The following is a 26,798-nucleotide window of genomic DNA, read 5'->3' on the forward strand; positions in this document are numbered from 1 at the left end:
TATATATATATATATAGATATAGATATATATATACATATATACATATATATATATAGCAAGAGAGAGAGGTGCACAAACACACACGCGCGCATCATCTGAGCAATGTAGTTACTGTCATCATTTACGCTCCTTTTTCGCTTTCTGTCTGCCCTTCTTTTAACCATTTGTAGCTCTTTTGTTCTCATTACTTTGCCGTGATTTCGCCCTCCGTGTATCTGCTTGGGTCGCCATTTTTCTTTTCTGTTTTCTTTTTTCTTCGGTCACATGATCTTTTTGGCGTTAAATAGAGCTTCACAGCCCTCGCACATGTCTATTTCCCCGTTCTCTCTCGCCTGCCTGCTCGCTGCGCGGTCGTATAGTGGAGAGGATCGGCGGGAACGAGAGCCGTACAAACTCAAGGCAAATAGATCAAGTCAAAGTCCTGAGCAAAAATACAAGAACACAGAAAGACACATAATCACACCGACACAAGCTGAAGAAGCGCACGTTCCGCTTTCCATATCGTCTTATCTTACGCATGCCGCTGCCATCTCATTAAGCGCTCGCAGGGGCATCGTTTCGGGGCTGACTCGCGGGATTACGCAGCTCCTCGGCGCCGTGCGCGAATGCGCAGCGATCGCCCCATGCGCAGTTACCGTTTTTCTCCCAGTAAATGCACATCTTTGACTTCATCTTCGATCTGTCAATACCTTGGCGGCCGCCACGGTAGCCCGCCCCGCGACCGCGGCCGTTGTTGTAGTACGGCTCGTAGGCGGTCGGGGGGATACTCCAGTGGGTGGTCTTGGTGTTATGATCGATGTAGTAGGGCTTTCCATCGGCAGTGTACGACAGCTGCCAGCCAGGTGGCAACATGGGCTGCTGACCGAAGTACGGTTGCTGCATTTTGATAGAAGTCGAGTTAGTTAAGAGGATTATTATCTTACTCTGCGAGGAAAGCGGTGGCAAACCACGGTGTTGGCGGCGAGGCACACGATCCGCAGGACACATACAAAGAGAGCCCAGGCGTGTTGAATTACGTACGAGTACGTGTATAGGTGCGTGCGTTGAACAATGGCGGGGAAGGGAAAAGAAAGGAGACGATGAGAGTGAGGGAAAGGGAAGGTGGTTCGGGAGAAGTTCGTGAGAAAGGACAGTGACGTGCGTCGGATGCAGCGTCGGTTACTCTGACAGCCACACCGATCGAACAGAGACGCCAACGAGCCATGAAACACCAAAAGCACCTGCCAACGTCCATGGGAACAGGCCACAAGAGCGCACCAAAATAGACTAGGGCAGGAGAGGCATGGACGGGGCTTAGGTACTTGGAGAAACACAAATGCGCAGTACACTTTCTCCCGTCGCTACCGTCCTCCGAAGAGCAACAGACGGCAAGATGCCTTCGAAAAGCCATCCATCACCGTTCTCCTCGCCGAGCAAGTGTCACTTGCATACAGTCGTTTTCTTTTTTTTTTGCTTCGTTGGAAGGGCGAAGGAGGTGAGCTGTACAACGGCGACGGGCACCGGCGCACAGCTAGCAAACAAACTAAAAGAGTAAGCAACGCCAACGGCTTACAGCAGAACGAGAGGAGGGTGGTGAAAACTCACATAGAAGAGAGAGAAAAGGCGCCGACGTTAGCTTCTCCGCGTCGGGAACTCGTATACATGAATGTTGGCCGGCGGCCCTGCCCTGATGCCCAGCAAGTGTGTGCAACTACAGACTCAGTAGCTTCACGGCGCGCTGCAGTGCACACGCGACTGAGGGGGAGGGAGAAGTAGATCGCCAATGGCAAGGTAGCATGGGACGGTTAGTAGTACGCGTAAAGGCCTTTGGAAGGGCGGCAGCATTGCATTCTATCCACATATCGATCATTCGTGTCAACAGGAAGATCAGTAAAGCAGTGTCGTGTCGCCAGCTTTGTGCTTCGGCCCATTGCGTAGGGTTTGACCGCTCCGAGGGAACGACCGAAACTCCCTATCCACTGTTCAATACGCGTGGGGACATGCGGCCGAGGAGTAACCAAAGCCGCCCGGTGCTTCTCCGCCACCGCTTTTCGTGGATCCCTACTTTCGGGGGCATTTCCGTGGGGCGACTCAGTCGTTACCAGCGTACCTGAAGCGTCGTGCACGAGCGACGTTCTCTTCAGCTGAGCTGCGTCCGGTTCAGTGCCGTCGTCGGCCTTCAAGTCCTTGATCGTCTTGTATTGATTGGTAGAGGTGGCGGTGTAGAGGGGCTTGCGGATCTTATCTCGTGGTGCAGCCTTCATCTGCGGGAGCGCACATCCGTGTCTCGATACGCGAGCGCCACCAAAGGTGTCCTCGTTGGCCCGTATGGCCGCTACGGTTTTCATCACCTCCATGCGCTGCTTGAGGAGGACGGACTCGGCGCTTTCCTTCGACACGCGCGCCCCGTACGGCGTAACGGCACTCCGCGAGACGTGACCGATTAGCTGGGAGCGCATATCAGCAGACGGAGACGACGTGAGAGACCGACTCGTTGCGCCGGTCACGGCCACACGTTCGCCTTGCGATGTAAGCATGAGGGTATCTCTTCGCTTCTAAGACGAGTGAGCATTAGAGAGTGGAGAAAGAAAGGGACAGAGAACAGAAGGAGAGAAAGCAGCAAGCGATCGGGATGTGTTGACGGGCATCGAAGAAGCAGTGAGAGGTGTCCGACACACGCATGCACACACGTTCCTTTATGGATGACAACATGCTACAGCAGTGAGCGAAGACAAAAGAGCAGCTGCCACGGCATCCACGCATAAGTGTCTGTATGCAGTGGTATAGCACCGGTGGCAGCGCACGAGATAACTGATCGGCTTGTGTGCGTTTCGAAGTCGGTTACGACCACGTTCGCATCGCACAGCGCCGCTTCGCTGCAAGCAGACCCACGTACTGTTTCATCAGACTTCAACGTTCCGTTGCACTGCTGCGACCCTTTCGTCTCTGGGACTTGTTTTTTTGTTGTTGCTGGTGGTATCGATTAATACTGGTAGTAGTGGTATTAGTGGTGGTGGTTCCTTCAGCGTTAGAAAGAGGCCAAGAGAGGGCAAAGAGAGAGATGAATGAAATAAAACAAGCACACGCGGAAGAAAACGGGGAAAACACAGAGCTGGGATAACGCACACAAAAGAAACGCAACACACACACACACACACGCACACACAAACAACGCGCAACAGCATAACACGGAGGAGAGAAAAGAGGAGGTGACGAACCGAAAAAGAAAATTTTCAAAACGCGAACTCTAAAAAAGCAAAAGAAAAAAATCGACAGGGAAGAAACACAAGAAGACAACCTCGCGCACGTACACAATACGGAAGGATAACAAGAAGCGGGTGAAGAGAAGAAGCACGGCAAAAGAGTCAGCGGGGGGACAGTGACAGAAAACCCAACGTCAAAGAAAAAGAGAAGGCCGAGGAAGAGAGGAAGAGCAGCAGCACTTTAATGTGTGTGACGCTAGGAATGTGCGGATGGGCAAGTGTGTGCGCGCGTTCTCTTCTAGGTCGTCACTCTCGTGCCGCCGCTTTCGGTTCATCTCCGCCATCGCGGTTGGGTGGTCGTGTGGACCTCTCTCATGGGGTCCTTCACGTATGCGATGAGAGGCCTCCGTCAGACATATTTTTCCTTTGCAGGTTCCCTCTCAGCACCGCATCCTCGTCTTTACTGTTGTTTCAAGCTCGTCACCTCTGACGTCAAACAAATTACCCCCCACCCCACCCACCCACCCACCCACAGCCTCGCAAAGAACCTCGAGAGAAAACAGACAAAACAGAAAGAACGAACATGAGCGAAAAAAAAATGCAGCAGGACGACTATCAGAAGATGTGCTGCATGGAAAAATAGGAAGCCAGCCACAAGGGGAAAAGGGGGGTCGGAAAAAGAACAGCTGGACGCAAGTGCACTGAGGAATGTATGGAGGAAAAAGAGAGGGAGTGGGCAGCGCGACGTCGAGCACACTTGGGCCGAACCATTCCTCTGAGCAAGCGGCTATGCTCTTGTGTGCACGTGCAACTTGACCGTGCTACATTTGCTGTGCTGAGCGGGTGAGTTAGTATCCTCAACAGCATTTCTAAAGCGGGCACACGCATACGGAAGCACGACACAACAGCGGCATTTGGGAGGGGAGGGGGGTAAAAGCAGTCACAGACACAGAAGAACAACAACGGGAGACAGTGGACAACAAGCGGAAAACGTACAAAAAAATTACATTTCGTCACAGCTTACATAGAAAAAAAAAGAACAACGTGGGCCACTGACACGGCAGTGTCGACCATGCATCCAGAGCAGAGCCCGACAACACAGTTGACAGGCACACACAAACACACACACACACAAACACACCTCGTTTGATTGTGTTCTTTTCGCCATGTTCAGTGCGGCCGCTTCTCCCGATGGCCAAACGCCAAGTGACGGACTCAGTTTTGTAGCATCAAATGAGTGAGGGTCGCAGTGGTGTCTTTCGCCGGCACCTTCAGCGGGAATGCTAGCGCCGGAGGCAGGTTGAGCTCTAAGTACGGCTCCGGTGGATTATACTTGGGAGGGGCTGGCAGCTTCCCCATCTGCATCGTCTGTGGTGATGCTGAGCTAGAACCACTCATGGAGGGCGGCTGGTGTTTTGCGGCCTTGGTCGGGCTGAACACTCTACTCTGGCTGGCATTCTGATTGTTGAGCATCATGGTGAAAGAGGAGCCGGATGCCTTCAGTGGTTGGCTAGGCGTGCTTGCCGCCACCTGCGTCTGCGGAGACGCCACCGTCTTCTGCGCATTATGAACGTTTGGGTTGAGAATGAAACCAAGCCCGTTGACGTCAAGGTGACGTTCGTCCGGCAGCTCGTGAAGGTAGGGGCAGTTTGCCCCACGCAGACACCCGCCATTCACGAAGTACTTACACACCTCTTGCGTACGATCGTGCGGGGGAACTACACCGGGTATTACGCCATTCACCACGCCACCTGCCTGGAGCGACATCGACTTCTTTACCCCTGACGGCATGAAGACGTAGCCGCCAGCGGTCCCAGCTGGTGGTCGAGAGCCATTCACGGAGGGGACCGGGCTGGAAGACATGCTCCACATCTTTCGCTGCCAGACACGAGAGGGAGATACAGGGACTAAAAAGAAAAAAAGAGGAGCACGATCCAGACTCCGCAGGCTCGGCAAGAACTCAGGGCAGAGGGGGTAGGCGAAGGCTAAGCTTGTGAGTGAGTAGGGGAAAAGAGAGAAGTCGAAGTTAGGAAGAATGGAGCCCGGAATGTGAAGCGAAAATGCTGAACCGTGTCTGTGTGCACTGATATATAGGACCTGAAGAGGCGATGAGTGATGGTGTGCACAAAATTGGTTTTGCGGGAGAAAGAAATGATGGCTCGAACGTGCGTCCTGCAGCAGCAGCGACAGCAGCAGCAGCAGATGAGATGGAGGCGCCCTCAATGGTATGGAGGTGTGGGTGCAGGTGCGCCTGTCCCTGAGCGGCTCTCGTTTGTTGCTGCTTCTCTGCCGTCGATTCCGTCGTGCCACTGATCCCTTGTCCTCTCCTCTTCTGCACGCGCCAGAATCAAGATGAATAAAAGGCGAGAAGCCGCAGCCCTGAGTGTTTGCTTTTCGCTGTCGTCGGCAGCCGCTGGTCTCAATGAAATATGTGTCGTTGCTGAGTGTATGCAGGAAGGAGTGAGGATGCAGTGAGGAGTCAGCAGAGGATAGAACCGTCGAGTCACACACACACACACATACCTTGAGCAAGCGGACACGCACACACGCCAACGACCGGTGGTGTTTCGCTCACTATTCGTCCTTTACTTTTATGCTGTTGGTGTAACTGTGAATGTTCTACCGCGTGTGTGTGCGCTCTCATTTGACAGAACAAGAGAGTCTGCGATAACCTGCGCACGCACGCATGTGCGTGTGTACAGGAGAGAGAAAGAGTATTGAAAAAGGTGGAAGGGTCGAGACAAAGTCCAGCACAACGTACAGGGAAAGTGCATGCGGTGCACCCTTCACGCACCTTTGTGTTCCACGCAGCTGCTGCGTCTGCAGTGTGCATACATCGGAGAGCAACAACTTCCGGAGACCTGCACCTGGTCTCGTCGACCGCGTGCGCCTAGATGCGCGAAGATAGCACAGTTCCTGTAAAGCATGCATGGAACCAGAGAGCAGAGACGCTTCCACGCGCGCTATTCCTTCTCATCCTTCTGTGGTTATTCTGTTTTCGATGTAACTCGACCGCACGAAACGTAGACCTGTAAGAAGAACAACTCACAACAAAACCTCGCAAAACTGTGTAGTACGGCGCTGTCTCAGACAGCAGCGACATGCACGCCATCTCGTCTCTGCCGGGGACACGACTCACTGACAGCCGTGGGCGCCACGAAACAAATTCGTCAGCACACCAAAGGCCTCGACCATTCCTCGCCTCCGGTCAACATTCCTCCCATAGCCACTACCGCTCGACGGTCACAGGCTGCGGTGTTTCTCCTTTGTCCGCTCCACAATGAAGCGGCGGATGTACACAATAATGGGGATCAGAAGAACGACAAAAACAACGGTCACGGCGCCCACTGCGCGGCTCTTGCACTTGACACAGGAACACTCAAACCCCCAGCGCTTCTTCATGGCCAATGCCAGACGCGAGAGAGGGAGGTTGTTGCCTGGCATGTAGTTGATAAAGAGCTCCTCGCCTTCGCGAATGGGCCGCACCGCGCGGGCGCTAAGGAAAAAGTTGTTTTTGATGCTGTTGTACGCAATGGAGAGCTCAACGTTCGGCTCGCAGCTGTGGTTCAGGTACGAGGCCTCCGGGAAGAGACAGATGCCGCGGCGGCCACGGTAGTCTACCTCGAAGCGGTTGAACTCGACGATGAGAGGAAGTTTCTGCAGATCGTAAGAGGAAAATTCGCCGCTCATCAGGCAGTTGGTGCCGTTGCGGAAGGCTCCGTCGGCCCCGGGAGCACGCACGTCCTCCGCAAAGTCGAAAACGTCGCACTCGCGAGTAAAGTAGGAAAAGCCGCCGGACATGAGCGAGAGGATGCGGTGCTTGACGTACTGCTGTTCCTGGGGCGTTCCGTAGACGACTTTGCTGAAGATCTCCTTCGTCATGATAAGCACCTGTTCTCGCAGTGGCTGGCGGTCGTTCTCGCTGATGTACATGCAGTAGGCGGGCAGATTCATGACCTCACGGCCGTAACCGATCTCCCGCTCCGCAAACACGCCGCGGGCAAAGGAGCCGCCAAAGCTAGCGTTCATGTCAATCCTCACATCCGCCGTCACAAACCCACCGGGAGGCACCTCGATCTTGCCTTGTACAGACGAGACCTTGGCAAAGCCTCGAGCAGTCACAAGAAGGGTGCCGCGGAATGCGGAGGACGCGACAGTGCGCAGCGATAGGGGTGTAGCTACACCAGACGCAGGACAGAGGCGAAACGACTGCGCCGCCAGACAGAAAGCGGCGCGCATCGCGAGGGGTGTAAAGTTGCAATGCGAGTGTGGCCGAGGCACCTCGGTCCCTTCGCTCTCCGATTCGGACCTTTCCTGAAGAGCCTCTGTCGCAGTCGAGACGACAAGAGAAGAAAAGCGACGAGAGGCAAAGCGTGGGAGCCACTCGCACGCGCGCCAGTTGGCGTCGATGTGCACTCGCGCGAGCGTGTGAATGCGCTTGCATCGCAGTCAGACCCGAGTTCGGTTCCAATATGCACAACACGGGAAAGCAAGCACCCACGTGAAGCGCTCAAAGCAGTAGCAGAAAAAAAAAATGGATAAAGAGACCATTCGTGGGGAGTAGTTGAGTACCAACACAAACATTCAAGATGGCGGGCGACAAACGCCACAGAAGAGGAAGCCGGTGTCGACAGAGTTCGTGCACGTCAACAGCTGCCCCGCATGCGCGCCTTCGACGCTTACAGGTCGCGTGGACAAGATGTCGACGGTACATCGCTTTGCTTGGACTGCGGTGACTTTCCCGCGCCCTGAACAAGAGCCACCCAAGCGCCTCTGCGGCGCAGACCCAAGCGCGGTTTCTCTTCTTCAGCCATGACCAACCACGTCCTTGAAACCATTCCGCGAGCCACGCACGCGTGCGATGAAAAACGTGCTTTTGTCCATCTGTCCATTCTCTGCCGTGGTGCACTGAGCCTAGCTGCACTCCACGCCACCTCCGGCCCTGTCACACGCACATCGCGTGGTGCCAAGCAGCCCTGCACACACACGCTCTACAGCGATGCGCCGACTCAGCCATCCGAGCAGGGCCCCTGCCGCATACTCCACCCCGCCCCCGCGCGTTGCAGGTCACCCCACACCCGCTCCCGTCACGCCGGCACCCACCTGGCGTGCATCCCCCGTAGGGGGTGGCACGCAGCCCCCCGCACCAGCAACGGCAGCCGGGGCCGGGTGCAATGCGTCCCAGCCACGCCGACACTCTGCCTACCACGGGGACGGCACAAGCGTGTTCGCTGTCGCGGGTCACCCCGACGCAACGCCACCCAGGACCCCACCGCCGGCACATCAGTGTGGCCATGCATCGCACGGATCCTTGTCACCACGAGAAGTGGGGCTCCGGCACTGGCAGGGGAGAGGAGGGAGGGGGAGAGGGGGCTGCCCGGACTCGCACCGCGTACGGTGTGGGGCGTACTGGGCGCTGAGGTACCACGCTGAGTGAGGGGTGTCCCTCTGGTCAGCAGGTCCTGCATACGGATAGATTAGAAAAACGACACGTAGGGATGTAGGCTCGCAGACGCCCACGTGTGCACACACACACACACACATCCTCCTTCAGAGAATTGCTCGCCACCAGAGAAAGAGGGCAAGTGGTGATCGTCAGCGATCGACGAGGCGCAGGAGGAGGAAACAGCAGCTGAGCGCCCCGCGGTAACCTCACACTCTTCACTGAGACTTTAGCAAAATCGCAGTGTTGTGCTCGATAACAACGGCTGAAAAAGGCTTCCCACTCAACACGCAGAAGAAGTTCCGCGGGGCGACCATCAAAGGTCCTGCGTGATACCGGCCGGCGTCAGGGGCCCGCAAGCGATTCACGGGGCGATGAACGGAGAGCCGCATCGTCTCCACGTCCAGGAAGACAAGCGCACCACTCTCCAGCAGCAACACAATAGTCCACGAAAACGAGCGGACGAAGTGAAGTTCTCGGACGGGGATGTCCTCCGTACAGTAGGTCTGCATGGTGGGAGTCAGCGTCACGGTGAGGGGCGCCTCACCACGGTGGCGCTTCGGCTCCTGCGCACTAGCGCTGGCGCTATGTCGGACCGTGACGTAAAAGGAAGCGGCGACATTGTGGTCGAGCACGACGGCGACGAGGCCAGAAGAGGCGCCATCAGACGCCTCCGCGGCACCCGGCCGGGTAACTGTAGCGTTTGTCACTGCATCTGAGGTGCAGTGGCGCAGTAGGCGACACTCACCAACTACCTGCATTCCAGCCGCTTGCAAGAACTGGAGGGCGCTGTTGGACCAAACGCACACAAGTGTGTCCGCCGACCACCACCCGCAATAGCACAACTCCACGGGGGCGCCGGGGCGCGAGTCTCCACCGGCAGACGGAGGAGCGAGAGTGTGCCAGTCGTCCTCGCTCGCGTACTTACTCTGCAGGGTGACTGTCTCGTCCGGAGATGAGAGAACAGCGGCGCAGTAGCGGATCGACGATGCACCTGGTGCCGCCGAGGACTCCTGCTCAATGCAGAGTAGTGCCAGGATGCCACTGCCTTTGGAATTAAAGTGAACGGATGAGTGTAGCACCGCACCGGCTGCCACCGCCGGGAACGGCTTCACCTTCGCCATGTCACTGCGCGACACTTTCTTTCGCTCCAGCACAGTCGACATATCCATTGGGCACACACCTACGACGTTGTCGAGCGTCATGCACAACAGCGTCTGCGCAGCGGCCGGATTGGTACCGGCTGAAACGGTGTGCGTTGCCACAGCGACGAGTTGCTGCGAAGCAGCAGACTCACGTCCAGATCCCTGTCCTTGTCCTCCACGATCAGTGTCACGCTGCGATCTACGGGAATCGCGATCGACCTCGAAGAGGTAAATCTTGGACAGGTTTGACGTGTTCAGGAGGCACACACTTCCGTTGCTAAGTCCGCAGCAGAGATAGGACGGCTGGGCAGCCGATGCACCCATGATCCACGTGCAGTCAGACACAAAGACGGAGCTCGACGTAGAGGACGAGGTCACTTGCCGCTCCACTTCGCCTTTCACGTAGCGCGTGATAGACTTCTCCGTCATGTCGCGTCGCGACCTGTGGTCCTCCGATTCTACATCAATCTTCCACTGATCCTGCATCGCCAAGGTCGTTGATACAGCGGAAGAGGAAGAGTCGGAGAGGCGAGAGGGTCAGCGAGAGGAAAGAAGAGAAAGCACCGGTCCTCTGAAGTGTTGCCACTGCTGCATACGCCGACAATGAAGAGAAGAGGAAAAGGGCAGCATTGAGCGAAAGAGCAGTGTGTGTGTGTGTGTGTGTGTGTGTGTGTGAGAGAGAGAGGTGGACGAAAGAGAGATAGAGACAAAAAGTCAATGACGTGCATCTTCACGTCAATCGCAGGAGCGGAGAGGAAGCAAATACGACCGCGAGGAGACGCAGGAAGCGCAAGTGAGAAGTCCATAAGCGGCAGCAGATGCACCCATTCGCTGAAACAACACCAGATGCAGGCTGCCACAGCGACGGCGAGTGTGAAGAGGGAAGAGCCGGTAAACCGGCACGCACGTCTTCAGCCCTACACCTCACCCTAACTCGGTCCACTCTCTCGCCTACGCACGTCGCACCGCTGAGGTGGAACAAAAAGGAGGCGCGTGCGCCGTGACTGAGAGTGCGAGTAAAACGCTTGCTCCCTTATAGTTGATGGCTGCTGATGTTGCGCCTTCCTATCGTTGTATCCGTGCGGCCCTAAAAACAAACGTTTCACCACACACACACACACACGTCATGAACGCAAAAAAGGATATCAGCAAGCACACGGCACAGATACATGCGAATGCACGGCAAGAGATGTGAAAAAAAAAAACAACACAAGGCACACGCACCCATAACAACTCCGCACAGCGCCACCACAAAAATAGCCGTGGAAAGCAGGCTCAGCGACGTACATGAAAAGATAGCAACGCCACTGGTGCATCTCAAACTGACCTCAACATTAGGATAGGGGTCGTTTCTCGTCTTCTCAATCATCCTCTTCCTCTACAGCGTCAGGGATCGCTTCAAAGCCAGAGGGCGGGCTCTTGGCACCGCTAGAGTTGAGCACCTTGAAGCGATTGCCAGACAGCTTTCGGTCGTTGCGCTGCGCCTTGTTGATGTCCTTATGCATCCGATAGATCGATGGCAAGGACGTGCCGTGAATGGTCATGTCATAAAGAAGCTTTCCATACATGGCGTTGTCCTCGTTGGGGATGTCGCGGCGGGCAAACAGCTCGTAGTGCGTGTTGTTCGGTAAGCGCTTCTTCATGATGAACTCTGGCAGGTTCTGGCCGTAGCCTGGCCGCAAGTTGCGCATTGGGTACCCGGTGAAAGTGTTGAACTCCGGTGACATGTGGCGCTCGTCCTCCAACTGCCACGCACCCGGTGCCTTCTCCTCGATGTACTCCTGAAAGATGCGCGCACGTGCGAGTCGGAGGTCCCAACGCTGCGCGCATGGGACCGGGAGGTGGTGAGGGTGAGTGTAGCCCACCTTGTGAACGCCGTAGCGCAGAGAGCTACGGAGCATGTGCGCTTCACGTAACCTTCGTGCTAAGAGTTTAATGGGCGGAGTGGCACGGAGGCAGTAGCGGAAGAGAGGAGGAAAGAAAAGGAAACAGCGAGGTAAAGAAGTGGCGCGCGCTTAATGCTGCTGTCGCCAGCAGAGTCTGCCCTCCTCCCGCGGTCAGGACTCGGGCCGCTTCAGCACGGGAGTCCTTTTGATCGTCTGTGCGCGCGGTTGGAAACCATGCACTCGTCTCGCTTACGGGGCGCGCGGGTCCCGTGACGGGGAAGACGAAGTGTGGGAACCGTGAGGGAAGAAACGACGCCAGTGCATCGTATTAAGCGCTGTCAGAAGTTGTGCTCACAGTGGTGGTTGGCTCTGGCATAACATCATCTCCATCAAACCGTAATGAACAGTGACCGCTCCCACATGCGTTGGTCTTCCCAAGGGAAAGGGAGAGGCAAAATAAATGGGAGGCCACCCGGGATGGATACAAAAGGGGGTGAGAAGAGAGAACTGCAGAGGGGGGCAACAGGCTGTCCTGGCTCAAGAGCTTCTCCACACTCTGCATGCATGCCGGCAGAACAGGGATAAACATACGAAATTCTCGGAGTCGCCGATATCTTCTCCTCGACAGCTCTTGTCACGCATACGTGAGTGTAAGTTCCGCGACCCTCTCCTGCACATACACACACACACACACACACACACACACACACCAATATTTCTATTTTCCTACACGGCCATTCCGTCTTCCCTCGTCTTCAGCCTCCCGCACCTTGACATGCGCGGGCATCTCACAGGGCCACCGGCGCCTCACGATAACACTACGGGTAAAAAAAAAAAAAACAGCGGGGCTCGCACCCGTGTCCACGCCAACACATACACGCCGCCGAAACAACGAAATAAAAGGGGAAGAGACCAGAAAGGCGGGCAAGGGAGAAGACGCAACACTTGAGCAAGAGAATCCGAGGGTAAGACATACGTGCACCGCGTCACGCTCGCGGACGACGCAGCGAATCACCCATGCACACTCGTCAGCTCCCTCCCACAGGTCAGCTGAAGCTCACAGGCGTCATCACAAAACTGCGGCAACATCAGTTCGACGTTTCCGATGGAATCATATCAGCCGCCACGTGAACAAACTTGCGATCCGACTTGTCGCAGACCCACGCAACTTCCACGTCATAAAGTTTGTCCTTCTGCTTGTCGTGCACATCGTGAAGGATGTTGGCCAGCTTCACTACCGCATCGTCGCAAGTGAGGTTGGAGAAGTCGAGCTTCTCCAGCTCGCTCTTTGCCACTGTCTTGGCCTTGCCGAGCGCAACGCCGTAGTACCCGGCCACCGTGCCGCTGGGATCGCTAACGAACAGCTGCGGCCCGTCATCAGCATACGACGCGATGATGGCCGAGCACCCGAAAGGGCGGTACGCAAAGTGGGTGGTGTACACATGCATGAACTCCCCCACGCGATTGGCCAGCACTGAACCACGGATGGGGGTGGCGAAAATGTCGCGACTATTCTCCGCCTCTTGCCGCGCGCGAGAGACAATCGCGCGCCCGTCCGGGAGAAGACCGCAGATGCAAATGCCGGCCTGGCGGTCCACGGCGTGGATACGGTTGTTCGAGCCTTTCTCCAGCATACGGCTCGTGTGAATCTTTTCTACCGCAACCACAACGCCGTCCTTGCAGCACGCCGCAACGGCGGTGCTGCTGTTGTCGACAGCCTTGCCGGCGTACTCCACCTGGAACACGCGACCTTCGGCCGAGAAGACGTCCGTCGACTGATCGTGACCGCTGCCTGTGCCCGCCATGGTGAGAAGTCTGAAAGGGCGATTTGATATCTGAAGCTGAGCGCCTTTACGTCTGGCACTACTTCTGAGCGAAGAGGTGCGCCGGGATGGACTGTGAGCAGGAGAGAGATTCAGAAGAGGGATATGTGCTCCAGAGAAACCAACTGCCTATCGGCACGGCGCACTTGTGCGTGCGGATGTGCGTGCCTACGGAAAAAAAGTGCGAGACCTGCAGACGAGTGCTTCTCTTCCTGCACTATTGCCCGCGCAAACAGAGAACGAAAATGAAATCGAGAGTCGAGATCGAGGAAATAACGTCACGGGAGTGCTTTGAAAGGCTGCAGAAGACGGGGCAAAAGGATAAAGAAAGTGCAACGATGAAGAAAAGTGCACGCTTGTTCTGTGTGTGGTGGTGGTGGTGGGGAGGGGAGAGGGGGCAGTGGCGCACGGAGTAAGAGAGAGGGAAGAGAGGTGGGCGAACGAGAGGGAAGCAGGAGAAGAGGACCTCGAAAGAAGCAGGTCCCGACAGCAGCTGAGAACGGCGCAAGTGATACTGCCATGAAGCGAGAACTTCCCAGCTCTCGTAACTTGTGTGTGCATGTCTTGCACCGCGCTTGCTGCGAGTGTCATGAGAGGAAAAGGATATGAGCTGAGAGATGAGTGAGGAGCTTAGCCCACCTGAGTAAAAGGAGCTGAGGTGGCACGTGCAAGCGCACCTGTGATCCGACTACCAAGAGCTGGGGCAGCGCGCTGACGAAGGGGGGTCAGTCGGGAGTGCAGCCGCTGGAGCCGACACACCCCGCTCCTTGTCCTTTTCCTTCCTTGGTGTCTGTGTTTAATGTACAGAAAGGGAATGTGCAGCGTGAAAAAGAGCGTGCTGTCGCGCATCCTCTAACCAGGTGAGGAGCGGGGTGCCAGACGTCGTGCAACAACGCCCACAAGCCCCACAGCAAGAAAACCGCAGCACATCCCCGCCAGTCCACTCAGCAACGGTGACCATCGTGTCTGCTGCGCCGGCGCGGGGGTGTTGCTGGCCTGTTCTCTTCGACGTCGTGCGTTGTTGGCGCGAGGAGTTCGCTTGACCTCGTCCTCTGGATTGCGCCACGAAGGACCGTCAGTAGGGCGCGGTGGCAACCGCTCCTCCCAGTTGCCACCGTTAACGAACAGCTCCGAGATCTTTGCAGAGAGCGACGTATCAGTCTCGTCCATTCCGCTCTTCCCAAGGGAATGAGAGTAGAGGCACATCTCGCCGTTCGGGCAGCATCCGAACAAGTGTGCAACGCAGTAGTGCACCTTCTTTTCCTGAGCTCGAACGATCTGCTGGAGGCGGTGCTTCAAGCGACCGAGATCAGCGGGGCGGAGCATTGATTCATCCACCTCTCCCTTATTACCTTCAAAGTTGCTCTGGTTGAACTGACAGGCAACATCGATCTCGTCCAGCACATCATCGGCGATGAGGGTGTCGTCCACGATGACGGTGCGCAGATACGGGTTGATGTGGGCCAAGGCGGCGATAGACCGGCCTGCTTCATCCTCCAATGGGGTGTTTGAGAGGTCAATGTAGTTCACACGGGACCGCACGAGCGCCTCGCAGAGGGAGCAAATCGCCTCGTCGCTGATGTCGATGCCTCTCAGCGTGAGTGCCTCCACGGAAAGGTTGTATTGAAACGCCATGGAGAGGGAGTACACCTCGGCATCGCCAAAGAAGCCGGAGAAGTCGTCGTAAACAAGAATGGATCGGATCAAGTTGTTCAGAGTCTCCTCTGCCAACACGTGAAACTCATCCTCGTATACGTTTGTGTAGTTGCTGTTGCGATTCGTGAAGTAGCACAGCGCCTGCTCTAGCTGGTGCAAGCTAAACGACTCGCAGCCGCCTGACACGACCTGAATTACTAGCCTACGCGAGTTCTCGCACTTGCCTTGCGCCGACACGGCTTCAGAGAGTGTGCGTACCGCACCAAGAACACGGCCTCTCGACTCCATTTCAGCAGCGTGCGTCACCCGCAGACGAGGGCGGCTTTCTCTCACTCTTGTCGGGAAAGATACGCGGCGGCGCACTCGACGGCTCGCCGAGAGCGAGGCATGGGCAAACAAATTATCAGAGAGACGGACAAGAGGAAATCAGAGAGGGTGGAATTCCTCAAGAGACGACAGCGATCTCATAGGTGTATGTGAGGCAGAAAGCATGGCGTTGGCGCGCAGTCGTCCGCGCCAGCATGACACGCTCGTCTTGCACTCAAAGATAAGAGAGAAGAAATCGGGGGCGGGGGATGGCTCAATATGGTGTCTGCCGGCGCACTCCTGTCTTCCGCAGCCCCCACGCCCTCTGGCCCCCAGTCGAGAGCACCGCCCTCTTTCTCTCTCTCGATCCGGCAAGTTGTGCTGCAACACACCAAAGAAGTTTGCCGCAAGGGAAACGTGAGCGCACGGCGGGTTTGATAGCCACAACAAGGAAGCCAGCCTCGATGAGCACTACGCTCTTCTTCGCTTGTGTGCTCACAACGAGTTGACGTGTTTTGGAAAGATAGAATTCGGTTCATGCGAGAAGACTTCAGATAACTAAAATCTGTCCATATCTGTGCGGTCTCTTATCATCTTACACAGTGGAAAGAGAGAGAGAGCAAGCGAGCGAGCAAGAGGACAGACAAAAAAAAGAGGTAGGAATAAGGATGTGTGCGAGTGTTTGCCACCAGCAACGCGCTTATTTTGCGTAGAGCACCCCTTACACAGGCAAGGAAGTCGTGGCCTCGGCCCCGCTACTGAGCGCCATCTGAATCAAGTGGCCAGCCATGAAGCTGACGATACCGCTAATTAAGCCGTTGAGCACCATAAGCACCGCCGAGCGACCCATGCTGACGCCGACGAGGTAACCCTTCACCGAGCCCAGGAAGACCAGCGAGGCCATCGTGAGAAAGCAGGACACGAAAAAAACGAAGTCTACGCCCTGGCCTTTGCCTGGAAGATACGCTAGGAGAGGGATGGAGCCGAAGAACATGAAGGATGCGAACATCACGACACCTTGCTTCTTGGGGCCGTGAGCGTCGTCCATGTCCATCAGAAGTCCGAGCTCCTCAACCATCATGAAGTCCACAAACATCTTCGGGTCCTTGGAGATGATGCCGACAATCGTGTGCGCGTCGTCGAAAGAGAGCCCCTTCGCCATGTATATCTGCACCATTTCATCTATTTCCAAGTCAAACGAGTTTTCCACCTCCCACTCCTCGCGGCGCCGCTCCGAGATAGCGTTCTCCCGCTCAGCCTCGCCAGAGACGTACTCGCCGAATCCCATAGAGAAGCCATCGGCGATGACGTTGGAGAAACCGAAAATGAGTACGGTGGCTTTGTTGCCCCCACTCCCGGCCGCCGCAGCAATGATGGCGAAAGTGGTCATAATGCCGTCCAGACCGCCAAACACGAGGGACTTCACATATTCGGAGGCACTCACGTTGTGGTTCTCCTGCGGCATCTCCTTCATGTGCTCACGACGCGACGCCTCCACGTCGCCGGCACGGAAGGCGGCGCGAGCCGCATCACAGCTCTTGTAGCCCTTCTTCTCTGTTGCCGACACATTCAGCACGGTAGATTCAGACATGGTGCGCGATAGAGAGTGCACAGGACAAAAAAAAAGGTTTCCGTCTAAGGAGACACGCTTTCTTTCTCTCTCTCTCTCGGGCGGGGTATGGCTTTGCGTTGTTGTATGTTGTGGCGTAGAGAGAGACGAGGGATCGGCGAGCGGGGCGCGTGGAGACGGCCGTGAAAAAAACAAAAATACGGGGAATCACAGAAACGAGAAGCCTGCAACCGGAGAAGGCAAGCAACGCTCAGCGAAAAAGACAGTCGCAGAAGCACGCCCCTTTCTACGAGGAGTGCAGCAAAGCAAAGCGCTCGTATGCGATAAGCTGGTGGGGTGAAGGCGCAAACAAGACGCAAACGCAAAGCAGAGTGGTCAGTGGGGAGCAGGAGAGTAGACGAGAGAGCAAGAGTCACGCACCCGATTCGACGACGCGCATAAGACGGAGTAGCGGGAAGGAAACATGGCACAAGAGAAAACGTACACAGCAGTGCGTATTATCGTTTTTTTGGCTACCTGTCCATTCTCTGCCGTGGTGCACTGAGCCTAGCTGCACTCCACGCCACCTCCGGCCCTGTCACACGCACATCGCGTGGTGCCAAGCAGCCCTGCACACACACGCTCTACAGCGATGCGCCGACTCAGCCATCCGAGCAGGGCCCCTGCCGCATACTCCACCCCGCCCCCGCGCGTTGCAGGTCACCCCACACCCGCTCCCGTCACGCCGGCACCCACCTGGCGTGCATCCCCGTAGGGGGTGGCACGCAGCCCCCCGCACCAGCAACGGCAGCCGGGGCCGGGTGCAATGCGTCCCAGCCACGCCGACACTCTGCCTACCACGGGGACGGCACAAGCGTGTTCGCTGTCGCGGGTCACCCCGACGCAACGCCACCCAGGACCCCACCGCCAGCACATCAGTGTGGCCATGCATCGCACGGACCCTTGTCACCACGAGAAGTGGGGCTCCGGCACTGGCAGGGGAGAGGAGGGAGGGGGAGAGGGGGCTGCCCGGACTCGCACCGCGTACGGTGTGGGGCGTACTGGGCGCTGAGGTATTACGCACGGAGACGTCCCTCAGCCATGAGGGCAAGTAGTAAGTGCGCAAGAGCACGAAAGGAGGTCTTTACAAGGTCGCGTAAGTGCCAGTGGAGTGTAGCCAAAGGCGAATTGTCTTGCGACTCGTGACGTGGTCGCTTGATCGCTTCTTTGTTCGTTTTCGGTAAGGGGGGGGGGGGGGTGAGTGAACATGGAGGGTCGAGAGGCAATGATAGCGAAAAAAAGTCCATCAGAGAAGAAGGAGGGAGGAAAAAGAAGGGGCGGATAGAAAAGGTTGACGGTGGTACTCGTGGGCAAGCAGCTCGCTCAGTGGCAGCAAGTGCGTTTGTGAGCACAATGAAGTGCTGGTAACAGTGCCGACGGGCGTGACGAGGATAGGGCGACTGCATCCACGCCCAAAGGCGAGTAGAATCGTCGGTGATAAGCGCAGACTGGGCAACTCCATTTTCTTTGGGTTGCGCAAAGAGGGGAGCGTTGGGAGAGGGCAAATAAAATTGATTCGAGTTCTGTGAAGATTCAGCGCCTCTTAGGAAAGCGTGCACATCAGTCCCCACTCCATCCGACAAAGTCACACCAGCGCTGCCGTGTCTCTACTCGAATTCCATCAGCAGCTCCGTACCCTCCTTGAGTGGCTTCGTAGCGCAAACCACCACCCGACGGGCCGCCAGCGGCGCCGTCTCCACAATTATTCGGCGCCTGCTCGACGAAGACAAAAAGTCCGACTGTACGCACGTAAAGATGGCGCAGTTGCCGCTGCTCTGCGCTTCTTCATCCTCCTCTGCCTCGGCGCGGGAGTGCAGAGGAGCCGCTCGTATCAGATCAATGGCAGGCACGAGAGACGGAACGAGGGGAAGGTCGGTTGATGTCTCGATCAACTCGGAAAGCTCCGCCGGTGCGGATGGCTCCCCGTTCCACGGTAACAGCAGTGCGCGCTGCATGACGGTGCGGTGCGCCTGTACCAGCATATCCCTGCTCGGGCGCAGCTTCGACGACACACCACGGCGCTTCATGTAGTGTCGGAGCATCGAGTAAGTCAAGTCGAGCTCATCCTCGACACGCCTCTCCATCACTTCCAACTCTGATGCAGAGTTGGCACGCAAAGAAGGACACGCAAACTTATTGCGTTCCAAAAAGAGGTTCGGCAGCGGGGGATACACACTGCTACTCAGCAGTGGCTGCAGCAACCACCGCTCTGCCTCGTTGGTAACGGCGCACTGCTGACGATAGCACGCCACAAAGCACGCAAGCCACAAGCTGTGTGCGGTGACCACACCCATCCGACCTCGCCGCGTCAAGAACAACAACATCTTGCGAAGCGACGGAAGCGCGCGAGGCAGTACGTCTCCTCTCAGCGTTTGCCCATTAAAGACGGAGTTGTACGGAACATTAATGAGCGGACTTCCGTGCTTGACCGCCTCGCCGGCGACGAGACCGATTGGCGAGGCAGCCACTGCCGTCTTGTGGATAGACAGCCTCTTGCTGGTAACACCGCAGCCGCTACACGCGGCCCAGAAACCGTCGACGGAATCGTGCATATCTGTCAGCACTGCAAGAGCACCGCGCGAGACGAGGCAATGGAAGCGGACGAATCGGCGCAACGACGGCAACTGTCACCGCGTTTGTCTCGATGGGGAAGAAGAAAACAGACGCGTGCGGGTGCGCGCATTAGAGCATGTGTGTCCCGTGACTGGACCCTCTGCGGTGGCGTCTTTCCCGGCAGGCCTTCTTTGTTTGCTTTTTTTCCGTCGCCACACCACGCAAGTCCATATTAAAGGGACAGTGAAGGGAGCGAGACAGACTTCCTTTGAAAGCTGAAGTAGCGGTAAAAGCGTGCACAACGACGGCAGTGCGCTGGCCCCATTTATTTCAATGCCACCAGTCGGTTAGGCCCTCGCAAAGAGCGCCTTCTCATTTCGAAGAGCATATGAGGCGGAGGGGTTCCGACACCGCACTCGCTCCTCACATGAATGTTACTTGAGGCAGCAGCACTCCTAGGAAGATGATGCGCACTCTCGAGAGAAGCATGGTGACTCTGCAGAGCAAATCCTCTAGGAGTTGGCCTCTACTAATGAATTTGATGCTCGCATTCATCGGTCGTGGGCGTATTAAGTCATTGAAGGATGCGCTCTCCTGCTTCGCTTTAGCCAATCAAGCGCTTGAATCGAGCCGGAGGGAGAACAGCAACGCTCATTGCGACCGGTTCTATGACAGAGAAACACCTGCGGATGCCTCCACACGTGCACTGAAAAAACAAAACAAACACAATGGCAGGGAAAACCCGCCTCGCGGGCAGCTAAACATCTTGACGCCCCACCTGCCAATCTTTCACGCACAAGAACGCAGAGGTGCGCCAGCCCTCTGCTGCCTAATAATCTGCAATGGGGGTTGCTACGGCGTCACGCACGCGCGTGATGCCGCCCAACTCCGGCTCACGACGCCAGCGCGGCTTTGGCACTACATGCTTCTCTGTTGGATGCTGCCAGTAGTTGGGCCAGTTGTTGGCCGCCGTGTACTCTTGTGGGCTAAAGTATGCTGCCGCGTCCGGAGTGCGATACGAAAAGCGGTCCTCCATCTGCGCCGGACTGAGCACTTTCGTGGCGTCTTCAAGAATGGCCGCGTTGATGGTGCGCTGCTGCTGAATGCGTTGTCCCCATATTGTGCGATGCCGAATAGACTCCGTCAGCTCTCGCGTGTGGAAGTTGCCTCTCTTGTTCGGAACCATCTTGAAGAGACCGTTGGCTAGCGAGCAACCGGGGAACTTATTGTCGAACACCTTATCACGGACGAGGAAGTTCCGCGTCACTTCGCGGTGAGCACGATGAAGCTGGATGAGCTCATAGGCAGAGTTGTAGTAAGTGGGGATACGGCGCGGATTCGCTCCGGCTACAACCGAGTGAAATGAACCGCGGCCTACAGCTCCACTGGACATCCTTCAGCAATGAAGCGAGACGACCCACACTGCTGACGCACAGACGAACGTTTCAAGTGCACTTGAAGGGTACAGGTGGCCAGCGCAGGTCCGTGCCGCGCAGTTCAAGAAGAAAATGGGGAACAAGACACAGAAGATAAGGCGCGAGATACGACAGGGATGGGAAAGAAAGTACACAGCACCAAAGCCGTAACAAAGGCGGCAGTGAGGACCAGAGTCGATGGCACAGCAAGGTGCCGTGGTCCCGACGGTCACGAACGTGCCAAGTGTGGAGCCGGCAAGAATGGGGCGTAAGCGCGAAAGGTTAGCACACCGCTAATGTGATGATGGAGGTAGCAGGACAGTGAGAGTGGTGGCTTAGGTTGCGCGCATGGCGAGCGAGAAAGCGGACTGCCGCGCGAGCGCAGAAGGCTCTGTGTAACAGAGAGAAGCGCAACATTCTGATGCTGCACGCTCTCACGCAAAGACGAGAACAAAAAACATATGAGACGCAAGTTGCGTTGAAGTATCAACCCGCACTGATGGAGGCATCGACACTGGCACACAAGTCCGCAACATCGCAGCGTAGTCCCACTGCTTAAGTCGAAAAAGAATGTTGAGAGACGAATCCGTTTACATTGAAAAGATAACAAAGCAGCGAGCTCTCTGTCACTACGGCCGGTGCCGCGGGCAATACAACACCAACGCACCTGCACGCAAACACGTGACTCTGTGTTCACTACCCTGCCGCATCAACATCACTGCACCCTCTGATGCGATTTGTCTACCCCTCTTTTCTGTCACGGTGCACTGAGCCTAGCTGCACTCCACGCTGCCCCCGGCTCTGTCACACGCACATCGCGTGGTGCCAAGCAGCCCTGCACACACACGCTCTACAGCGATGCGCCGACTCAGCCATCCGAGCAGGGCCCCTGCCGCATACTCCACCCCGCCCCCGCGCGTTGCAGGTCACCCCACACCCGCTCCCGTCACGCCGGCACCCACCTGGCGTGCATCCCCCGTAGGGGGTGGCACGCAGCCCCCCGCACCAGCAACGGCAGCCGGGGCCGGGTGCAATGCGTCCCAGCCACGCCGACACTCTGCCTACCACGGGGACGGCACAAGCGTGTTCGCTGTCGCGGGTCACCCCGACGCAACGCCACCCAGGACCCCACCGCCAGCACATCAGTGTGGCCATGCATCGCACGGACCCTTGTCACCACGAGAAGTGGGGCTCCGGCACTGGCAGGGGAGAGGAGGGAGGGGGAGAGGGGGCTGCCCGGACTCGCACCGCGTACGGTGTGGGGTGTACTGGGCGCTGAGGTACCACGCTGAGTGAGGGGTGTCCCCACTCACGAGGGGCCCGCTGTTAAAAGAAACACAAACAAAGAAGAAATAGAAGCGCGTGGAAGAGCGAGGGAATACGAAGCTATGAGTAGAAATACGAGAACAAGGAAGACACTCAGCACGGAAGGTTGGAAGAGGCGAATGACGTGAAAGCTTGAAGAACAGAAAAACGAGCGACACACACACACACACACACAGTGGAGGGACAGTGTTCTGAACCGGAGACACCAAAATGATAGGGATTGCCAAAAAGAAGTAAACAAGGGAGAAAAGAGTACGATACACTGAAGGATAGCAAGAAATCGCCAAAGCTGCTGGGCCTTTAAAAAAGCAACGCCCAGCGCCTATCCTCTGTCACCACGAAGGCCAGTGTCGTTCAACCATAGAACAGAAAAAAAAACTTCGAACAAACATATGCACCACCTCTACGCCGACAAACTATGACAACTGTGCCGCAGCCCGAGTGCACCCGAGGAAACAATACAACACAGCAAACACAACAGCTAAGATCTCCTCACCGCAGCAGAACACCGCACACCACGAAAACAGCCAAAAATGCAAAGAAAAAAACCGCCACCAAAGGTCTCTTTCCTTCCGACTCGCCTACTGCCGATATTTTGGGCACCGCACGAGCAGCACATGACCCACGCACCCGCTTCTCAACAAAATGTACCGCAAAACTCCCCCGCCTACGCTTCCCTTTCAGCCTCAAATGCGCACCGCAATTCCCACATACACCGCGGGCTTCTTGAACAGAGGCGGCAGAGCACCTACGGTCCTCGCCGTTCACACACCGCGCGCACAATGAACCCGTCACAACCGAGACTCCAGCAGCCTCCTCAGCCTCGGCCTGCTGGCGGGCAGCCTCCTCAGCTTCGGCCTGCAAGCGGGCAGCCTCTTCAGCCTCGGCCTGCAAGCGAGCAGCTTCTTCAGCCTCGGCCTGCAAGCGGGCAGCCTCCTCAAGCTTCGGCTTGCAAGCGGGCAGCCTCCTCAGCCTCGGCCTGCAAGCGGGCAGCCTCCTCAGCCTCGGCCTGCTGGCGGGCAGCCTCCTCAGCCTCGGCCTGCAAGCGGGCAGCCTCCTCAGCCTCGGCCTGCTGGCGGGCAGCCTCCTCAGCCTCGGCCTGCTGGCGGGCAGCCTCCTCAGCCTCGGCCTGCTGGCGGGCAGCCTCCTCAGCCTCGGCCTGCTGGCGGGCAGCCTCCTCAGCCTCGGCCTGCAAGCGGGCAGCCTCCTCAGCCTCGGCCTGCTGGCGGGCAGCCTCCTCAGCCTCGGCCTGCTGGCGGGCAGCCTCCTCAGCCTCGGCCTGCAAGCGGGCAGCCTCCTCAGCCTCGGCCTGCTGGCGAGCAGCCTCCTCAGCCTCGGCCTGCAAACGGGCAGCCTCCTCAGCCTCGGCCTGCAAGCGGGCAGCCTCCTCAGCCTCGGCCTGCAAGCGGGCAGCCTCCTCAGCCTCGGCCTGCAAGCGGGCAGCCTCCTCAGCCTCGGCCTGCAAGCGGGCAGCCTCCTCAGCCTCGGCCTGCTGGCGGGCAGCCTCCTCAGCCTCGGCCTGCTGGCGGGCAGCCTCCTCAGCCTCGGCCTGCTGGCGGGCAGCCTCCTCAGCCTCGGCCTGCAAGCGGGCAGCCTCCTCAGCCTCGGCCTGCAAGCGGGCAGCCTCCTCAGCCTCGGCCTGCAAGCGGGCAGCCTCCTCAGCCTCGGCCTGCTGGCGGGCAGCCTCCTCAGCCTCGGCCTGCAAGCGGGCAGCCTCCTCAGCCTCGGCCTGCAAGCGGGCAGCCTCCTCAGCCTCGGCCTGCTGGCGGGCAGCCTCCTCAGCCTCGGCCTGCTGGCGGGCAGCCTCCTCAGCCTCGGCCTGCAAGCGGGCAGCCTCCTCAGCCTCGGCCTGCAAGCGAGCAGCCTCCTCAGCCTCGGCCTGCAAGCGGGCAGCCTCCTCAGCCTCGGCCTGCTGGCGGGCAGCCTCCTCAGCCTCGGCCTGCAAGCGGGCAGCCTCCTCAGCCTCGGCCTGCTGGCGGGCAGCCTCCTCAGCCTCGGCCTGCAAGCGGGCAGCCTCCTCAGCCTCGGCCTGCAAGCGGGCAGCCTCCTCAGCCTCGGCCTGCAAGCGAGCAGCCTCCTCAGCCTCGGCCTGCTGGCGGGCAGCCTCCTCAGCCTCGGCCTGCTGGCGGGCAGCCTCCTCAGCCTCGGCCTGCTGGCGGGCAGCCTCCTCAGCCTCGGCCTGCAAGCGGGCAGCCTCCTCAGCCTCGGCCTGCAAGCGAGCAGCCTCCTCAGCCTCGGCCTGCTGGCGGGCAGCCTCCTCAGCCTCGGCCTGCTGGCGGGCAGCCTCCTCAGCCTCGGCCTGCAAGCGGGCAGCCTCCTCAGCCTCGGCCTGCAAGCGGGCAGCCTCCTCAGCCTCGGCCTGCAAGCGGGCAGCCTCCTCAGCCTCGGCCTGCTGGCGGGCAGCCTCCTCAGCCTCGGCCTGCAAGCGGGCAGCCTCCTCAGCCTCGGCCTGCAAGCGGGCAGCCTCCTCAGCCTCGGCCTGCTGGCGGGCAGCCTCCTCAGCCTCGGCCTGCTGGCGGGCAGCCTCCTCAGCCTCGGCCTGCAAGCGGGCAGCCTCCTCAGCCTCGGCCTGCAAGCGAGCAGCCTCCTCAGCCTCGGCCTGCAAGCGGGCAGCCTCCTCAGCCTCGGCCTGCTGGCGGGCAGCCTCCTCAGCCTCGGCCTGCTGGCGGGCAGCCTCCTCAGCCTCGGCCTGCAAGCGGGCAGCCTCCTCAGCCTCGGCCTGCAAGCGGGCAGCCTCCTCAGCCTCGGCCTGCAAGCGGGCAGCCTCCTCAGCCTCGGCCTGCAAGCGAGCAGCCTCCTCAGCCTCGGCCTGCTGGCGGGCAGCCTCCTCAGCCTCGGCCTGCAAGCGGGCAGCCTCCTCAGCCTCGGCCTGCAAGCGAGCAGCCTCCTCAGCCTCGGCCTGCTGGCGGGCAGCCTCCTCAGCCTCGGCCTGCAAGCGAGCAGCCTCCTCAGCCTCGGCCTGCAGGTGGGCTGTGCTTTTCGGGTTCGTATGGCGCTGCATACTCACCGACTTCTGCACTTCTTCTTCGGAAAGGGTCATGTTCACACATCTTTTTGTCTCGTCGCGAGAGGAGAGACCTCGACGGTTTGTGTTTTTGGATGTGGCACGGGTCGTGTAGCGGGGCATGTGTTGAAGGAGGTCGGCAGGCTCAACGCTGTATACCGGGTCCTCTCAGTTTGGGTCCTGAGACACCAGATAAAGTCGATGGAGATTGTGGTCGGGCTTAAGTTGTGTGAAGGTCGGGCGGTAAAGACGCACGAGTGGTAGCAAGAGGGAGCTCCAGTGAAGCGACTTTGGGTGTGATGGGAGTGACAGTGACTTGACGGTAAATGGATGGTGTCAGCGACTGGACCGGGGGGGAGGGGGGGGTAACTGATGAAGTCTGAGGGGGTGAAGTGAGAAAGAACTGAAGCACTGAGAGTTAACCAAGCGAAGGCAAGACAACAGCAGATTGGAGAAGGCCTTTGCGTAAAGCCAGCGTTGATGAAGGGCGCAACTAGGAAAAAGGAAGATGCGATGATGACAAGGAAATAAATGAAAGACAGGCGTGCGAGCATTAAGTCGACCAGCACCGCTGGCTGTCTTGGTACCTGGCTGGCGCCACACTGCTTTGTGGGAAAGCAAACCCAGGGGGGTCTACAGCGGTGCAGGGTGAGGATGGAAGCCGTATTGGTGAGGTTGGGGCCAGCCTCGCAGAATGGTCACGCAGTCTTCGCAAGGCGATTCGCTGGAGAGGCTTTGTCGCCGGGTTCTGGTCCGCGCCACAGGGCGAGGCGGAGTGAGGGCGCAGCGGGGCTGCATCCATCCCTCGAGGCTGGCTCTTTAGTAGGCATGTCCAAGCGAGGGCGACGCGCAGGCTGCCTGTTCAAGAGCTGCTTGCACCCGCGTCATCTGTGGCGCTCAGAACCGCTTATAAGCGGCCTGACCAGATGAGACAGTTTTCCCGGCGGCCTTCGCTATGAGTCCAGATGTGAATGCAACATCATCCATGAGTGACACTGTGCAGTTGTACGTGTGTGTGTGTGTGGGGGGGGGGGGGTTCGTGGTGGGTAGGACTGCACGGACGATCTGCCCCCCCCCTTCCCTGGCGCGCTTTCCGGTTGTTGTGGTGGCCAGGGTGAGCGCAGCCCTCTGAAGTGCGTGCGTGTTTGCTTCTTTATCGCTGCGGGGGACACGGTCTTAGCGGATCGATTCGGCAACCACGTAGCGGTACAGTTTCCATATCGCTTTCTGGAAGGAACATGATTGGGCACCAGTCATCACTTGTGGAGTCGGGCCATACCCCTACTCAATGGGGGCAGCGAACTTGATCACTCAGTGGCCAATCGGCGCGATTGTGACGGCTCCCCAATCCTAGATGACGCAGTCGAACGCCAAGGTGATGTCTCCATGGCCCCATCTGCGCTATGCCGTGCCGAGGTGTTATTGTCGCCTGCGCGTCAAGAATTTTCC

The 26,798-nt window shown here is 57.9% G+C and overlaps 12 protein-coding genes across 12 annotated transcripts; all 12 read right to left on the reverse strand.

Annotated features, from left to right (window-relative positions):
- Positions 1-535: 535 nt before the first annotated feature.
- Positions 536-988, reverse strand: LMJF_27_0130 (conserved hypothetical protein; the record flags this gene model as incomplete). The annotated part of the gene is made up of 1 exon (XM_003721771.1): positions 536-988. The coding sequence occupies one exon, from the start codon at positions 986-988 to the stop codon at positions 536-538; it is 453 nt and encodes a 150-aa protein (XP_003721819.1).
- A 797-nt stretch (positions 989-1,785) lies between these two features.
- Positions 1,786-2,439, reverse strand: LMJF_27_0140 (conserved hypothetical protein; the record flags this gene model as incomplete). Its single annotated transcript, XM_003721772.1, has 1 exon — positions 1,786-2,439. The coding sequence occupies one exon, from the start codon at positions 2,437-2,439 to the stop codon at positions 1,786-1,788; it is 654 nt and encodes a 217-aa protein (XP_003721820.1).
- A 1,959-nt stretch (positions 2,440-4,398) lies between these two features.
- Positions 4,399-4,950, reverse strand: LMJF_27_0150 (conserved hypothetical protein; the record flags this gene model as incomplete). The annotated part of the gene is made up of 1 exon (XM_003721773.1): positions 4,399-4,950. The coding sequence occupies one exon, from the start codon at positions 4,948-4,950 to the stop codon at positions 4,399-4,401; it is 552 nt and encodes a 183-aa protein (XP_003721821.1).
- Positions 4,951-6,426: 1,476 nt separating this feature from the next.
- On the reverse strand, positions 6,427-7,212 carry LMJF_27_0160 (conserved hypothetical protein; the record flags this gene model as incomplete). Its single annotated transcript, XM_003721774.1, has 1 exon — positions 6,427-7,212. One exon carries the CDS (start codon positions 7,210-7,212, stop codon positions 6,427-6,429), a length of 786 nt encoding a protein of 261 aa, XP_003721822.1.
- A 1,632-nt stretch (positions 7,213-8,844) lies between these two features.
- On the reverse strand, positions 8,845-10,257 carry LMJF_27_0170 (conserved hypothetical protein; the record flags this gene model as incomplete). Its single annotated transcript, XM_003721775.1, has 1 exon — positions 8,845-10,257. The coding sequence occupies one exon, from the start codon at positions 10,255-10,257 to the stop codon at positions 8,845-8,847; it is 1,413 nt and encodes a 470-aa protein (XP_003721823.1).
- An 875-nt stretch (positions 10,258-11,132) lies between these two features.
- On the reverse strand, positions 11,133-11,672 carry LMJF_27_0180 (conserved hypothetical protein; the record flags this gene model as incomplete). The annotated part of the gene is made up of 1 exon (XM_003721776.1): positions 11,133-11,672. The coding sequence occupies one exon, from the start codon at positions 11,670-11,672 to the stop codon at positions 11,133-11,135; it is 540 nt and encodes a 179-aa protein (XP_003721824.1).
- Positions 11,673-12,745: 1,073 nt separating this feature from the next.
- On the reverse strand, positions 12,746-13,462 carry LMJF_27_0190 (putative proteasome alpha 7 subunit; the record flags this gene model as incomplete). The annotated part of the gene is made up of 1 exon (XM_003721777.1): positions 12,746-13,462. One exon carries the CDS (start codon positions 13,460-13,462, stop codon positions 12,746-12,748), a length of 717 nt encoding a protein of 238 aa, XP_003721825.1.
- An 870-nt stretch (positions 13,463-14,332) lies between these two features.
- On the reverse strand, positions 14,333-15,424 carry LMJF_27_0200 (conserved hypothetical protein; the record flags this gene model as incomplete). The annotated part of the gene is made up of 1 exon (XM_003721778.1): positions 14,333-15,424. The coding sequence occupies one exon, from the start codon at positions 15,422-15,424 to the stop codon at positions 14,333-14,335; it is 1,092 nt and encodes a 363-aa protein (XP_003721826.1).
- A 739-nt stretch (positions 15,425-16,163) lies between these two features.
- On the reverse strand, positions 16,164-17,033 carry LMJF_27_0210 (conserved hypothetical protein; the record flags this gene model as incomplete). The annotated part of the gene is made up of 1 exon (XM_003721779.1): positions 16,164-17,033. One exon carries the CDS (start codon positions 17,031-17,033, stop codon positions 16,164-16,166), a length of 870 nt encoding a protein of 289 aa, XP_003721827.1.
- Positions 17,034-18,658: 1,625 nt separating this feature from the next.
- Positions 18,659-19,603, reverse strand: LMJF_27_0220 (conserved hypothetical protein; the record flags this gene model as incomplete). The annotated part of the gene is made up of 1 exon (XM_003721780.1): positions 18,659-19,603. The coding sequence occupies one exon, from the start codon at positions 19,601-19,603 to the stop codon at positions 18,659-18,661; it is 945 nt and encodes a 314-aa protein (XP_003721828.1).
- Positions 19,604-20,433: 830 nt separating this feature from the next.
- On the reverse strand, positions 20,434-20,997 carry LMJF_27_0230 (conserved hypothetical protein; the record flags this gene model as incomplete). The annotated part of the gene is made up of 1 exon (XM_003721781.1): positions 20,434-20,997. The coding sequence occupies one exon, from the start codon at positions 20,995-20,997 to the stop codon at positions 20,434-20,436; it is 564 nt and encodes a 187-aa protein (XP_003721829.1).
- A 2,285-nt stretch (positions 20,998-23,282) lies between these two features.
- LMJF_27_0240 (kinetoplast-associated protein-like protein) lies at positions 23,283-25,472 on the reverse strand (the record flags this gene model as incomplete). The annotated part of the gene is made up of 1 exon (XM_003721782.1): positions 23,283-25,472. The coding sequence occupies one exon, from the start codon at positions 25,470-25,472 to the stop codon at positions 23,283-23,285; it is 2,190 nt and encodes a 729-aa protein (XP_003721830.1).
- Positions 25,473-26,798: the final 1,326 nt, after the last annotated feature.

This window comes from Leishmania major, chromosome 27, assembly GCF_000002725.2.
Source record: "Leishmania major strain Friedlin complete genome, chromosome 27".
Lineage (NCBI taxonomy): Eukaryota > Euglenozoa > Kinetoplastea > Trypanosomatida > Trypanosomatidae > Leishmania > Leishmania major.